Source organism: Scyliorhinus canicula, chromosome 3 (genome assembly GCF_902713615.1).
Source record: "Scyliorhinus canicula chromosome 3, sScyCan1.1, whole genome shotgun sequence".
Classification (NCBI taxonomy): domain Eukaryota; kingdom Metazoa; phylum Chordata; class Chondrichthyes; order Carcharhiniformes; family Scyliorhinidae; genus Scyliorhinus; species Scyliorhinus canicula.
In genome coordinates, this window is record NC_052148.1 from 169,309,729 (window position 1) to 169,325,652 (window position 15,924).

At 45.1% G+C, this 15,924-nt stretch overlaps 2 protein-coding genes across 2 annotated transcripts in view; one reads left to right on the forward strand and one right to left on the reverse strand.

Moving 5' to 3' along the window:
- Positions 1-2,637, forward strand: part of LOC119963108 (lysosome membrane protein 2-like) — a 117,083-nt gene extending 114,446 nt beyond the window's left edge. Inside the window, exon 12 of the mRNA XM_038791709.1 lies at positions 1,173-2,637. Within this exon, the coding sequence (XP_038647637.1) occupies positions 1,173-1,214 (42 nt within the window). The 3' untranslated portion in view covers positions 1,215-2,637. The remainder of the gene's footprint in view (positions 1-1,172) is intronic.
- LOC119963109 (liver-expressed antimicrobial peptide 2-like) lies at positions 2,633-15,345 on the reverse strand. Its single transcript, XM_038791710.1, has 3 exons — positions 15,127-15,345; positions 6,713-6,864; positions 2,633-2,943 (listed from the first exon to the last, which is right to left on the reverse strand). Exons 1-3 carry the CDS (start codon positions 15,190-15,192, stop codon positions 2,907-2,909), a joined length of 255 nt encoding a protein of 84 aa, XP_038647638.1. The 5' UTR covers positions 15,193-15,345; the 3' UTR covers positions 2,633-2,906.
- Positions 15,346-15,924: the final 579 nt, after the last annotated feature.

A 15,924-nucleotide genomic window follows, 5' to 3' on the forward strand; every position in this document is an offset into this window, starting at 1 on the left:
ATTGCCTATTCCTGCTCCTAATTCTTATGTTTTTAAAAATAAATTTAGAGTTCCCAGTTTTGTTTTTCTATTAATGGGGCAATTTAGCATGGCCAATCCTACTCTGCACATCTTTGGCTTGTGGGGGTGAAACCCAAGCAAACAAGGGGAGAATGTGCAAACTCCACATGGACAGTAACCCAGGGCTGGAATCGAAACCGGGTGCTCAGCGCCATGACGGAGCAATGCTAACCACTTGCCACCGTGCTGCCCAGGTTCTTATGTTCTAAGAACAAACTATTCTAGGGCAGCAAAGTGCTGCAGTGGTTAGCACTGTGGCCTCACGGTGCCGATATCCCAGGTTCGATCCCAGCTCTGGGTCACTGTCTGTGTGGAGTTTGCACATTCTCACCTTGTTTGCTTGGGTTTCACCCCCACAACCCAAAGATGTGTTGGGTAGGTGGATTGGCGACGCTAAATTGTCCTTAATTGGAAAAAATGAATTGGGTACTCTTAGAACTATTGTCTAATTCCACCTTGCAGCATTTGGTCTGTAGCCCTGTAGGTAACAGCACATCAAGCACAAATATGGTGTTCTTGATTGATCAGGTGTTATGGGCAGATGGCAGGAGAATGGGGATGAGAAACATATCAGCCATGACCGAATGGCAAAGCAGATCTGATGGGCGAATAGCCTAATTCTGCTCCTATATCTTCTGCTCTTATGAATATTCTGGACTGAAGAAATGGGTTCAGGGCCTGGACATGAGTGAGCTTGAGGAAGTTGGGCTCATTGCACAAGAAAAAGGTGGGTACTAAATATGTATCTTAGTAACTGATATGAGAATTCCTTGCACTTGTTAGAGGCAAGGGTGGAGCTAGGGAGAAAGGGTTTAAGAATATGATTGGTGATGGAGGAAGAAGCGGGGGCTGTCTTTGCTTTTGCAATAGATCTTGGGGAAAAAAGAGATTTGGCAAGGCCTGATTGTGCTTGATGTAATCCAGCCAGATCGGGCGATAGCTGGAAAAATAGTTGCATGCCTTGAATAAAGCTGTATTTCTTATTCGTAATATCTATATTCAAATATTAAACCAAACATTTATCTTCCTCAGGAGTTTATGTTGGAGCAATCTATGATGCAGCCTTTTCTTGCTATGTTTTTGTAATTAATTATGTATTCTTTTTTTAATAGGCATCAGAGGCAGAAAGAGCACCCCTGTTGAACCCCTCTTGAAACTCCGCGCCAATGTTTCTGCAGCCCTGATTGAGAGCAGCTATGCAAAGGATGCATGTTTTTCTTTTACATTTTCTCGAGTTGCACAGCTGGTTTCAAAGTCTCATTGAGCACAATTTGTTCTCTAAAACGTCTATTACTGAAGCCACTTTTTCAAGATTGAACTTGAGGACAACACTACTTGTCAAATGGAGCATTTTAAAAAGTTTAAATAACGTGATAATTTTAAATTGAATTACTTTCTGCAATTCTGCAACATTGACTGCTATGGCTTCAGTCTGTAAAGGCAGAGCAGTCTTTTGTAAAGCCTTTGCTTATGATCCACATGAATTCTGATCTAGATAGTGTAGTAACAATGTGCATGGGCTCTGGGGTTTCCACGGAACTTATTTTGTGTATATATTGGAGTGTATGTAATTTAGCAACTTTAACTTATAAAGATGGCTGTAGGCTTGGGTAATTTCTTATGATCCAAGACATCTGGTTAGTTCAGATGTGAAACCACTTCCTGACACCCTTTTCTTTCTTCCTATCACCTGGCTGCACTTGATATTAGACGATAGAATTACATTGGTGCAGTCGAGCAATGCCAATTGGTCTATGGATTCGGGTGGAAAATTGTTCAAATATTAGGATTTGAGCAGAGAAACAGTGTTATGTATGTACAAGGCCAAAATTAAAATGGAGCATCTATGCCAAAACAATATTCCCCCTCTATTACATGTGGATCTGGACTCAGTAAGATTTACTGTGTACTCCTGGTCTTTTAACATACTCTAGCCACCATCACAGCTCAGTATTTGAGACTAACATTTTAATTTAGTACAAAAGATAGGAGGAAGAACATCTTGTAATGCAAGCATTACTATCTTTGTTCCTGTGTTTGTATTCAAATGAATCCAGAGGTGTTTTAGACCAGTTAGTATTTACATTGACATTAAAATCTTCTACATTACACATATGCAAATGAATAGTAGTGTATCAAAACTTGGTGCATGAGCAGAATGAATTTATGACTCCATGATGTGCTAAGTATCAAACTAACACTTTGTGGAAGTTAAACTCTTGGCCCACTTTAGTATGTCATGGTTAGCTTTGTGAATTTAGTCTGCTAGGTTCACAATGATGTGCTGCAAAGCACTGTCCAAAATATGAACAGAATTCCAGGAAATCAACTGTAAATGTGCCCATTTGGAATGCCCCTACTTTTCTTCACCCTCTATGCCATACATTTAAATACATTAACAAATAGTGCATTCTTGTATATATTTTTATATGGATTCAAATGTTTCAGATAATGCTTTTGTTTTTTTAACAAGACACACTCCAAAACGTTTTATGATATGGCTGACGCATTTGGCACTGCAAAATGTCTAATTGCAATGTTATTTCCAAAATATTAATAAAATGTGATTCAATTCAATTTGTACATTTTAATCATTTATAAAATGTCTACACAATTTTACAGCACAGGATCAATGTTGGTGGGTTTTCAGCATTTTCCACAGTATGTACTAGCATATCTCATTCATAGTGGTCGGCGATGATTCATTTAAATCATTTTCCATCAGAGGTTTATTTGGCCCTCAGGAAAATGAAATAGTTTTACACCTGAGGATCACTTTCCAGTGTGTTGATTCTAGAGCGCAGTTGCCTCAATTCCGATGATGGACCTGCATGCCCAATGCTGGTTCAGGCTGGGAATGTTTGGAATGAACAAAGTGCAGTCCTGCCAGGCAAAGACATTCATATTTACAATTTTTTCTGGTTCATATATTTGAAGCTATTCTATACCTAAAGAGCAACTTGTTATTCATTTTTCATGGCTGCCAAGCAATGGTTCATTTTTCATGGCTGCCAAGCAATGGTCCTGTGTGTATCTCTCATTTCCATGTTTTACTGGGAGTATTACTGGTCTACAAACTCAAGGGAAGAAAAATGGGTAAAGCTTATATCCAACAGAATGTGAGTAAGAGGTATAGTGACCTCAAGCTGCCAGGCTGTTTATCTGCAGCTTACCTGCCAAAAGACAGGAGTGTAAGTTAATGGGTACATAGAACAATACAGCGCAGTACAGGCCCTTCGGCCCTCAATGTTGCACCGACATGGGAAAAACTAAAGGCCATCTAACCTACACTATGCCCTTATCATCCATATGCTTATCCAATAAACTTTTAAATGCCCTCAATGTTGGCGAGTTCACTACTGTTGCAGGTAGGGCATTCCACGGCCTCACCACTCTTTGCGTAAAAAAACCCACCTCTGACCTCTGTCCTATATCTATTACCCCTCAATTTAAGGCTATGTCCCCTCGTGCTAGCCACCTCCATCCGCGGGAGAAGGCTCTTGCTGTCCACCCTATCTAACCCTCTGATCATTTTGTATGCCTCTTATTAGGTCACCTCTTAACCTTCTCTCTAACGAAAACAACCTCAAGTCCATCAGCCTTTCCTCATAAGATTTTCCCTCCATACCAGGCAACATCCTGGTAAATCTCCTCTGCACCCGTTCCAAAGCTTCCACGTCCTTCCTATAATGAGGCGACCAGAACTGTACGCAATACTCCAAATGCAGCCGTACTAGAGTTTTGTACAACTGCAACATGACCTCATGGCTCTGGAACTCAATCCCTCTACCAATAAAGGCCATCACACCATAGGCCTTCTTCACAACCCTATCAACCTATGTGGCAACTTTCAGGGATCTATGTACATGGACACCGAGATCCCTCTGCTCATCCACACTACCAAGAATTTTACCATTAGCCAAATATTCCTTATTCCTGTTATTCTTTCCAAAGTGAATCACCTCACACTTCTCCACATTAAACTCCATTTGCCACCTCTCAGCCCAGCTCTGCAGCTTATCTATGTCCCTCTGTAACCTGCAACATCCTTCCGCACTGTCTACAACTCCACCGACTTTAGTGTCGTCTGCAAATTTACTTACCCATCCTTCTGCGCCCTCCTCTAGGTCATTTATAAAAATGACAAACAGCAACGGCCCCAGAACAGATCCTTGTGGTACGCCACTCGTAACTGAACTCCATTCTGAACATTTCCCATCAACCACCACTCTGTCTTCTTTCAACTAGCCAATTTCTGATCCACATCTCTAAATCACCCTCAATCCCCAGCCTCCGTATTTTCTGCAATAGCCGACCGTGGGGAACCTTATCAAACGCTTGAACTGAAATCCATATACACCACATCAACTGCTTTACCCTCTGGTAGAATTTTACAAATTCCAAGTAGCTTCTAATGCATAGCATCCAGTTACCCAAAATATGTGGCTAAAGTGGAGAAGTGCACTCTGTGCCTCAAAAATACTGTTTGGGTGCGTAAATGGGTGATGGAGGGGGAGGGGCGGCGTGGAAAAGAATGGAGATGGCGTCATGTAGAGGTATGAGCCTGGGTGCCATGGTAACGGCACCGTTGCCGCTCTCCCCCAAGAGGTATACCACGAGCCCGGTGGTGGTGGTGACCGTAAGAATCTGGGGACAGTGGAGACGGCATTGGGGGGAAACAGGGGGCTCGATGGAGGCTCCACTGGGTGGCAACCATCGGTTCATCCCGGGGAACACGGATGGGGGATTCAGGGGATGGCAAAGGGCGGGCATCAGCAAATTGAGGGACCTGTTTATTGGCGGGAGGTTTGCGGGCCTGGGGGAACTGGAAGATAAATTTGGCCTTCCCCAGGGGAACATGTTCAGATACCTGCAGGTAAAGGCGTTTGCTAGGCGACAGGTAGAGGGATTCCCTTTGCTGCCCTCGCAGGGGACGATGGACAGAGTGCTTTCGGGGGTGTGGGTAGGAGAGGGGAAGGTGTCTGACATCTATAAGGTAATGCAGGAGGTGGAGGAGTCGTCAGTGGAGGAGCTGAAGGCTAAATGGGAGGAGGAACTCGGGGAGCAGATAGAGGACGGGACTTGGGCGGAGGCCTTGGAGAGAGTCAACTCTTCCTCCTCATGTGCGAGGCTTAGTCTCATCCAATTTAAGGTGCTGCACCGGGCCCACATGTCCGGGACTAGGATGAGTAGGTTCTTTGGGGGTGAGGACAGGTGCACCAGATGTTCGGGGAGTCCTGCGAACCACGCCCATATGTTCTGGGCATGCCCAGCACTGGAAGAATTCTGGAAGGGGGTGGCGGGGATGGTGTCGAGGGTGGTTGGATCCAGGGTCAAGCCAGGGTGGGGTCTCGCGATTTTTGGGGTTGGGGTGGAGCCGGGAGTGCAGGAGGCGAAAGAGGCCGGGGTCCTGGCCTTTGCGTCCCTAGTAGCCCGTCGAAGGATTCTGCTACAGTGGAAGGATGCGAGGCCCCCAAGCGTGGAGACCTGGATCAGTGACATGGCGGGATTTATAAAATTGGAAAAGGTCAAATTTGCCCTGAGAGGATCAACACAAGGGTTCTATAAACGGTGGCAGCCTTTTCTGGACTTCCTGGCTCAGAGATAGGTAACTGGGTCAATAGCAGCAGCAACCCGGGGGGGGGGGGGGGGGGGGGGGTGCATTATTGTAGTGTTTATTCTGTAACTTTATAGTGTGTTAATTTGCATTGTTGTTAAAATGCTGGGTTGTTCATGGGGATGGGGCGAATGTATATGATTGTTAATATTAGTTATTTTTGGTATTTTACCAAGGTGCGTTATTGTTGTATAAAATCAAAATTTCTCAATAAAAATTATTTTTAAAAAAAAATACTGTTCTTTGCTTAATGACAAAAGGCTAGAATGGTGTGTGGGAGTAGGTTGGCCACATCTATCTAGGAAGACTTTCCATAACCAGAGCAAATTGATCCCAGTAACCCCTATATTACCCCAGCCTGTAAGAGAAGGTTGGCTTTTGGTACTCATTAATTTTTTGTAGTTCTAAGTCAACAAAACAATAGTAAACATTGATAAACCCACTTGGAGCTCCCACTGTCAAGATATAAGCAAACTGGATATCAAAAGTGACCATAATATGAACAACCACTAAAGTTTGACTACACACTGCATTTTGCCATTTTCTTAAAAATGCTAACTATTAGGCGGCCGGGTGGCAGATTCAATTGCGGCCCTGACTGTCTGTGGATTTTGCACAGTCTGTGTGGGTCCCACCCCCACAACACTATGTGCAGGCCACACTAAATTGCCCTTTAATTGGAAAAAAATGCTAACTTTACTATATTTCAGAATGTGAAAAACAGCAAAACTTTGCTGGGCCTGCATAGTCACATTATCAGGGAAGAAGAGACCAGTTAATCTGTTGGGCCTCGACTATTTTGAATTGCTTTAAGGAAGAAATTTCTTGTGTAACTTCTTATTCTCCATCAATTTCCCCCCTCGTGTATCAGCTTGGGAAAGCCAAGCTAAAGCTTGCTCGAAACCTGCCTGATGCAATGAATTAAACTTTTTAGCAAAACTGTCATTCAGTTTGCAATACTAGAAGTAAAGCTGAGATTTCAGTCTTAAAGTTCTAAAAGATTTGGATGCCTAGGAATGATACTGGAATACATACGTTTCCTGAATTTCACAGTAATTGGTGCTACATTCAGAGTTCACTCTGCAAATTGCACCAATGGGTCTCTGAGTGATCCAGCGCCAAAACAGCGATCTCTTAATCCTCTGAACTAATGGTCTTTGGTTGTCGAAGACTGGAGACAACTGCACCTAAAAATAATTACAATGAACAAGTTTTACACAATTGTCTTATTCAGCAAACTTTCAATTACTTTAAAAATATTCCTGCGATCTGAGAATTTGTCACTGCATTATTTTTTCTGATAAGTGGGTGCTTTCATTATTGACAATTTTAAGAAATCATGGAACAGGAGTAGGCCATTCAGCCCATCAAACCTGCACTGCCATTCAACAATTATGGCTGATCGGATACTTCCAATGCATTTTTACTCATACCATCCCCATATCCCTCCTTTTAAACATAATGACTGAGCTTTCCCAATCCTCTAGGGTAGAGATTCCGAATATTCACAACATAAAGCAGTTTCTTCTCTTGGTCCCAAGTGGCTTCTCCCTTATTTTGAAACAGTTTCCCTCTGTTCTGGACTCCCGCACCCCAGGAAACACGCCTGCATATTCCTTTCTCACCTGCATCTACCCTGTTATATTCCTTTAAGTATAGGGCAGCACGGTGGTACAGTGGTTAGCATTGCTGCCTACGGCGCGGAGGACCCGGGTTCGAATCCCGGCCCTGGGTCACTGTCCGTGTGGAGTTTGCACATTCTCCCAGTGTCTACGTGGGTTTCGCCCCCACAACCCAAAGATGTGCAGGTTAGGTGAATTGGCCATGCTAAATTGCCCCTTAATTGGAAAAAATAATTGGGTACTCAATTTATTTTAAAAAAAAATTTTTTAAATTCCTTTAAGTATTTTGTAGGTCTCAATGAGATCACCTCTCATTCTTCGAAACACTACAGGCCCAGTTTGACCACTGGCTCTTCAGAAGTGTTCACAGAGCCACAATAAGTTAAAGGAAAAGTGTGACTTTTTCCAGTCTCCTATCATTGAAAGACAATTTACACAGCTGAAGAAAATGTCAGCAATCTTAGAAGCACAGTATCCTCAAAATGTTGACTAGGTTGTTTTTAGGATTGATCACATATGGTAAATGTACCCAATTTAGCAATATTGTAAATGTACCCAATTTAGCCTTTACACACAAACAGCATGACATTGGTCATTAGAGTGACAAGACATAGATGAAGCTTTACAGATGTCAGCTATCTGGTTCATTATAATCCAAAGCTGAAATTGCAACTTGCTTGCAACGTCTCACCTAATGGGTTTGGTGCAATTGTCTCGCACATTATGGCTTCAGAGGAGGAATGATCGATGGCATTTGCTGCACGAACTTTTACTAGCGCAGAAACAAATTGCACTCTACTTGAAAGAGACTTTGAGCATCATTCTCTGTAAGAAGGTTGAAATTACCTTTTATAGGCATAATTTCACTCCTTGCCCACAATCTTTGGTCATATAAAAGGTATACCTTCTTTGGCAGCCAATAGATTGCAAAGATGTGCATTGGTATTGTTGGCACACACTTACAATATCCAATGTTGCAAATCAGAGCAGCATATGCTAATGTGTTGTGACGATTGCTGTTACAAATATGAAACTGAAGAACATAGTCAACACCTTAGTTCTCATTCATGCATCATGTACCTGTGACTTCAAATGATGGGGAAGGTAATGAACTTGGTCCAAAAAAAGGAACATAGTCAGACATTCATTGGAAAAGTCCAGACCTCCGGAGTGTAATAGAGTCCTTGACCAACTGCATGAGTGACACCGTGAATTTGTGAGGTGAAGGAACTGGCACACTTATTTTTGGTGGCCAGGATTAGATGCTCAAATTGGGGAAAGTAGGAGAATATCAGTCCTGTGCAAAATTACACACATCCATGGGAATGGCCAACAGTGATGGCACAGAATACACATTGATTATGCTGATCCACTGGAGGGTCACATGCTCTTCATGATGGGCATAAATCATGATAATTAAGTTAGCGAATATTGAGCAGACCATTGAGAGACTAGATGGAATATTTGCAAGATTTGGAACAGCGGAGTAGATTATAAGTGACAATACTTTGGGAAAAAAAAAGTTTGAGGACTACTTACAGGGAAACAGTTTACACCATATCAAGTCAGCTCCATATCATCCAGCAACAGCGGATTGGCCGACTGTTTTGTGCAATCATTAAAGCATTGAAGGACCAGGGGACATCAAGAAGAGTAAACAAATTCCTAATGTCTTACTGGAACACGGCACAACAACACAGTTCACTACCTAACGGAAATGGACTCGACATCTACAGGTCAAGAACTTTCTTCGCAAGGAGACGACAGCTTACCCACAAATCCTGAGAAACAATGTTGGAGGAGCTACTGGATACGGAAAGTCTGCAGAGGGGAAACCATGGGGACAAGTACAGCCAACTATTGGAAAGGACATGCTCACCACTGGATGAAACACCAGAAAATGGGAAGAGCTAGGGACAGAAATAGGGTGGGGACTTGAGCAAAGCACCTCCTCATGCAGTTGAAAGTGGTGCACAGAGGCCACCTGTCAAGAATCTGAATGAGCAGGTACCCAAAGGTGGAGAACAAATGCGAACGGTGCAAGGGAGACCCGACCAACCACGGCCAAATGATTTGGCCTGCCCCAGACTTGTGGGGTAATGGACAGCCTTCTTTGAGGCAATGTCCAAGGTTGTGAGGGTGGAGCCTTGCCAAGAGTGATAGAGCCTTGCCAAGAGTGGTACTCTTTGGGGTATCGGACGAGCCAAAGTATGGAGAAGGGGGCTGATGCCCTTGCTTCCCAAAATTGCCCACTGGAGAATCCTGCTCAGCTGGCGATCAGCAGCACCACACATCTGCAGATTGGCTGGCAGACCCATGGGAATTTCTCCAATTGGAGGAGATAAAGTTCACTATCCGAAAGTCAGAGGATGGCTTCCACAAAGCGTGGAGACCATTTACCAACTTGTTCTAGGATCTGTTTGAGGCCAACAGCCAATAGAGTGACTCAGGAAAGGACCCTGAAGCAACAAGAGGAGTGGGCGGAGAGATTAATACAGAGAAATGCCTCGTATTGTGTAACCGATGCATATACCACTGTTGAATGCACATTTGTAAAAACCAGGGAGAGAGTGCGCCAGCTAGGAGCTACACCACCAAAATGAAATGTGTATCAGCTATGATCCTACTGAAGACAGACAACATCATACGCTGGACATCCACAGCAGAAAGAGTGAGGGGATGGGTGAAAAAACAGAAAATGGAATGGGCAAGGATGGAGCAGAGCTCCTATAGAGGGACGACGCTCTGCACCCTCGCCACAGTGGCACTCCCCATCCCTGCCAGCCAAACACTGAACAAGATCAAATGAGACTCGGAGGCCTATCCGAAATGTCCACAATGGCCCCCATCTGCGGCAATCACATGTTTGTGCCAGCCATGTTGGATGCTACCTTTCAGAGGACAGGGGTGGGGGTGACATTGACCATTAGGGATTTCTATATGGAGGACAGGCAAGTGACTCGAGGAACTGACAGAAAAACCACAACTACCCAACAGGAAAGAACTGCGACACCTACAGGTAAAGAACATTCTCTGCAAGAAAGTATCATACCCACGGACCCGGACACAGAGACACACTATGTTGGAGGAACTACTGGATGCGGGCAATCTGGAAGGGGGGGGGGGGGGGGGGGGGGGGGGGTCGAGAAACTCCGGGGATGACTACTAGTAAGGGCGCACCCACATGTTCTGGGCATGCCCCAGACTTGTGTTTTGGACAGCCTTCTTTGAAGCAACGTCCAAGGTTGTGGGGGTGGAGCCAAGTTCGAAAGTGGCAGTCTTCAGGGTATCAGACTAGCCAGAACAAGAATTCTCCCTCAATGTACCCGAACAGGCGCCAAATTGTGCCGACTAGGGGATTTTCACCGTACCTTCATTGCAGTATGTAAGCCTACATGTGACAATAATAAAGATTTGATTATGATTATTAGGACTCCTGCTCGGCTGGCCATCAGCAGCACCACCCAAAGCTGCAGACTGGCTGGCCAACCTGTCAGAATTTCTCCACCTGGAGAAAATCAAATTCACCATCCGAGGGTCGGAGGGGGGCTTCTCAAGACGTGGAATCCATTCACCAACAATTTGTTCCAGGACCTGTTTGAAGCCAGCAGAACAAGTTGGGGGGGGGGGGGGGCACGCAGGGGCTAACAAGACACCAGAGAACAGGAAGAGGGAGGAAAGGAGGGATTGGGGAAAGCGGGAAAACCAAATTAAATAATGGGGGCCAGGAACAAGGCCACAAAGACAGGGCCCTGTGCCCCCCCCCCCCCCCCCCCTGGAAGAGTCCACACCAACCTACAGACTAACAGAGCCAATTACAGGGTCAGCACAAGTAAATAAGGCTAAATAGACCAAGACACCAAGGGAACACCTAAAACAAGGAGTTTGGGGGGGGGGGGGGGGGGGGGGGAGGGGGCAGCAACTATATGCATGTAAATACACGATGATCATAAATAACCTTTTGTAAACTGTGTATAAACTGCAAAATTCCAATAAAAGTATATATATTTTTTTAATTAAAGGACCCCAAATGGTTTATTTAAATATACTGATCTATATCATGTCCAGTGAGGGCAAGACATCTCGCAAGACTCTGGTGAGGCTTTGAGTATCACAAATCCCACGCGTGGCCTCTCACAAAATTCAATGGCCCCATCCCGATACAATGTCGAGCACGACAAGGCTATTAAATCATGCCTGTCCTATTCATATCCGTGCATGTTGTTGAAGGATTGTCTATTCAAACTGCAAGTGAGAGACATCACGTAATTCAACATAATGATGGTTTTCATTAACTTTATAAATATATTTCCTCTCATCAAGCAAGGGGAAGACCAAAGTCATCATTCAGTCCTAGCATAATGTCTTTATTCTCATTACCACTCCTGGACCTTCTCCTCTGCTCCCATTACTATCCTGGACTCTCTCCTCTGCTCCCATTACCACTCCTGGGCCCGATCACAGATGGAGGCAGAATGTTCACAGCCTTGGCACCGGTGAGATCCCAACACAAAAGCCATTGATTTCCAGCTCCATAGTGTGGTCTGACATAAACGGACAAGATAACATAGATAACTAACTTACATTTCATTTTTTTTCCCCCCTCCCTCTCCTCCCCCCATTAAAATTCTAATTCTGGTGTTCAAACTCTTCATGGATTTTGCCCCTCCTTTGGATTGGATTTGTTTATTGTCACTTCTACAGAGGTACAGTGAAAAGTATTTTTCTGCGAGCAGTACAACAGATCATTAAGTACATGAAAAGAAAAATACATAATAAGGCAACACAAGGTACACAATGTAACTAGATAACACCAGCATCGGGGGAAGCATACAGGGGTGTAGTGTTAATGAGGTCAGTCCATAAGACGGTCATATAGGAGTCTGGTAACAGCGGGGAAGAAGCTGTTTTTGAGTCTGTTCGTGAGCGTTCAGACTTTTATATCTTCTGCACAATGGAAGAGTGAGTAAGCCGGACATTATGCTGCCCGGTTTCCCCTAGGCAGAGGGAGGTGTAAATGGAGTCAATTGGTGTGAGGCAGGTTCATGTGATGGACTGGACTGTGGTGCAGCCAGACTATGGTGCATCTGTAAAAGGTGGCAAGAGCTAATGTGGACATGCCGAATTTCCTTAGATTCCCCAAGGAAGTATAGGCGCTGTTGTGCTTTCTTGGTGGTAGCGTCAACGTGGGTGGACCAAGTCAGACTTTGAGACATGTGTACCCCTAGGAATTTGAAGCTGATAACCATCTCCACCTTGGCTCCATTGATGCTGACAAGGGTGTGTAGAGTACTTTGCGTCCTGAAGTCAATGACCAGCTCTTCAGTTTTGCTGGCATTGAGGAAGAGATTGTTGTCGCTGCACCACTCCACTAGGCCATCTATCTTCCTCCTGTATGGACTTGTCGTTATTTGAGATCCGGCGCACTATGGTCATATTATCAGCAAACTTGTAGATGGAGTTGGAACCAAATTTTGCCACGCAGTCGTGTGTGTACAGGGAGTATAATAGGGGGCAAAGTACGCAGCCTCACAGGGCCCCTGTAGTGAGCACTATTGTGGAGGAGGTGTTGTTGTTTATTCTTACCTGATTATGGTCTGTGGGTCAGAAAGTCGAGGATCCAGTTGCAGAGTGAGGAATCAAGTCCTAGGTTTCGGAGCTTTGATTTGAGCTTGGCTGGGATTATGGTGTTGAAGGCTGAGCTGTAGTCAATAAATAAGAGTCTGATGTACGAGTCCTTGTTGTCAAGATGCTCTAGGGATGAGTGTAGGGCCAGGGAGATGGAGTCTGCTGTGGACCAGTTGCGGCAGTATCTGAATTGCAGTGGGTCAAGGCTTTCTGGGAGTACGGAGGTGATGCACTTCATCACCAACCTCTCGAAGCACTTCATTACGACTGAAGTCAGGGCCACCGGACAGTAGTCATTGAGGCATGTTGCCTGGTTCTTCTGGTCGGCACTACAAAGCTCCACCCAAACTCTCTTCTTTAAGATCATCCATAGAACTCATCTGTGATAAAACTTTTTGCCATACCTCCTACCATCTGCTCCTTTTAGCTAAAGTCCATTTCTGTCTGATTACACCTCTGGAGTGAGTTGACTGTTTCTCTGGCCACAATTCTCCAGAAAGATTTCCAAGTGTGGTAGGGAGCAGGAACTGCCGCGAGCTTCCTGGCACTTGGCCCGGCAGGGCCAGCAATGCAATTAAACATTAATTGGCCCCACAGGCTTCACACCACAAATGTAGGTTCACCAGCACCTCCCCATTAACAAGGTCAAGCAGCATTTAAACTGCACTTGCACAGCCAACCCCACTCAGCTCGCAGCCATAGCGCCGAGAGGACCGACCCCAAGGTTTGAAGACACGGACCTGGGAAGGCTCCTAGATTGAGGCCAAGACGGATCTTCTGTTCCCCTGAAGGTGAGCCACAGGGCAGCCAGTGCTACCCGAGACAAAGTTGCAGCAGCTGTCAGCTTGGGAAGCATTAACCAGGCCTCCAGTGCAGCAAGTAGGTCAACAAGCTATACCAGGCAGCACGGTGAGTTGACACCACACCCCAAAATGTGACCAGCCCATTCATCCAACCCTCCATTTGCCACCCCCCCCCCCCCCCCCCCCCCCAAACCCACCCCTCCCTTCACCCCACCAATGTGAACTGCATATGTGGTTAATGATGCCCTCTGTTTCTGCAGGAGAAACTCTCCCACAATCATCAGGACAGGTCCCAGACAATCAGAGGGGTGCAGGCCTTTCTCGCTCAGACTATACAATCTGTTTATTTAAACTACATTGGAAAAATAAAAATAAAAACTTTGTTATTTAAAGTTACATCATTAACCACTGGAAGGTTTGACTGAGAGTAGCTTCCAGGGTGCATCTTATTTATGCAAGACATTGGAATTTACTTGTATTTTTGCTATCTGAATATATCCAACTCTGCACGAATGGGAATGCATCCTCAACACCTTAAAAATACAAACTTGCATTTTGTTTTCTAGCAGGTCAGCAACCTTCTACACAACTGCGAGCAAAACTTGCTGGGATCCACCTGGAATTTTCATATCTGACGAGATGAGCCACATCTCGTTTTCCTACTGTTCGTGCATAATATTTATTTATCAGGGCAGCACGGTGGCACAGTGGGTTAGCCCTGCAGCCTCACGGCGCCGAGGTCCCAGGTTCGATCCCGGCTCTGGGTCACTGTCTGTGTGGAGTTTGCACATTCTCCCAGTGTTTGCGTGGGTTTCGCCCCCACAACCCAAAGATGTGCAGGCTAGGTGGATTGGCCATGCTAAATTGCCCCTTAATTGGAAAAAAATAATTGGATACTCTAAATTTATTTTTTTTAAAAATAATATTTATTTATCAGGGGCTGGATTCTCCAGTCCCGCAGCCCCGTGTCCCAGGTCAGTCACTGACAGCGGGATTCTATATCTCCGCCACTTGTCAATGAGATTTCCCCATTGAAGCCGCCCCACACCACCGGGAAACCCAGGGGCAGGGGTGCACTCCCGGGCGGGAAAAGTGAACAGCAACGTGCAGAGAATTCCAGCCTCAGATGTTTCCAAATTGTAATAATGGGAGTAACCAAAAAGGGAAAAAAAAGATAGTAAAACTTGGAAATGAAGGGTGCCAGTAAAACTTGATTGAACTGATTCTGCATACCTTAAAATAGAACTCCAGCATTAAAGGTTTTTTTTAAAGTGGAATTTGACCATTTTGAACTGGTTTCCCCTTCTGGGGGAAAATGAATCACTTGCCGCAGCACCTTCACCAGGTCCCCTCTTTATTCCTCGTGGTGTTAATGTTTAATAAAATAGTTCCTTACCGTGATGCTGCAAACTAATATAAGTATTCCTGTGGTCGCAAGCGCCTTATTCAGCGGCGCCCTCATGATGTTGGCCCTCCCAAGTGGAAGTTCTCGGTGTTGTGCACACGCGGATGGGCGGCTTCCAGTTATTTATTGGGGGCCTGTCACCTGATCAACATGAAGGCAGGTTGGCGGTCAGTGAGCAGTGCAGTGACCAGGGGCTGACCTGCCCGGGAATGTTCCACCTGTTGGTTATTTATTATCCCCCAGAGCTCCGACTGTGATCGAGCTGAGCAGTACCTGCGGTGTCATAGCATCGGTTCTGATGGACATGAACTTGCGAAATATTACCCGGGGAACGACAGCTTACAGAACAGGTTTCAGCTCGTAGGGGATCTGCAACCCACTTCAAAAGAAAAAAGTATTTTCACATTTATATATATTTACATTACTTTTCAGCCTGCTTCTGGGAGAAGAAAACAAGGTGAATACATGGGGTGGTTTATCTGCGGAAGAAATGACTTTTGATATCACCAATCCTCATTCCTTTCGGAACAGGAGTAGGCCATTCAGCCCCTCGAGCCTGCTCCGCCGATTCAATGAGATCATGGTCAATCCGTGGACTAACTCCATATCCCTGCCTTTGACCTATAAAAGGTGCAAAGGAGATTTACCAGGATGTTGCCTGGAATGGAGAGTAGGTCATACGAGGAAAGGTTGAGGGTGCTAGGCCTTTTCTCATTAGAACGGAGAAGGATGAGGGGCGACTTGATAGAGGTTTATAAGGTGATTAGGGGAATAGATAGAGTAGACAGT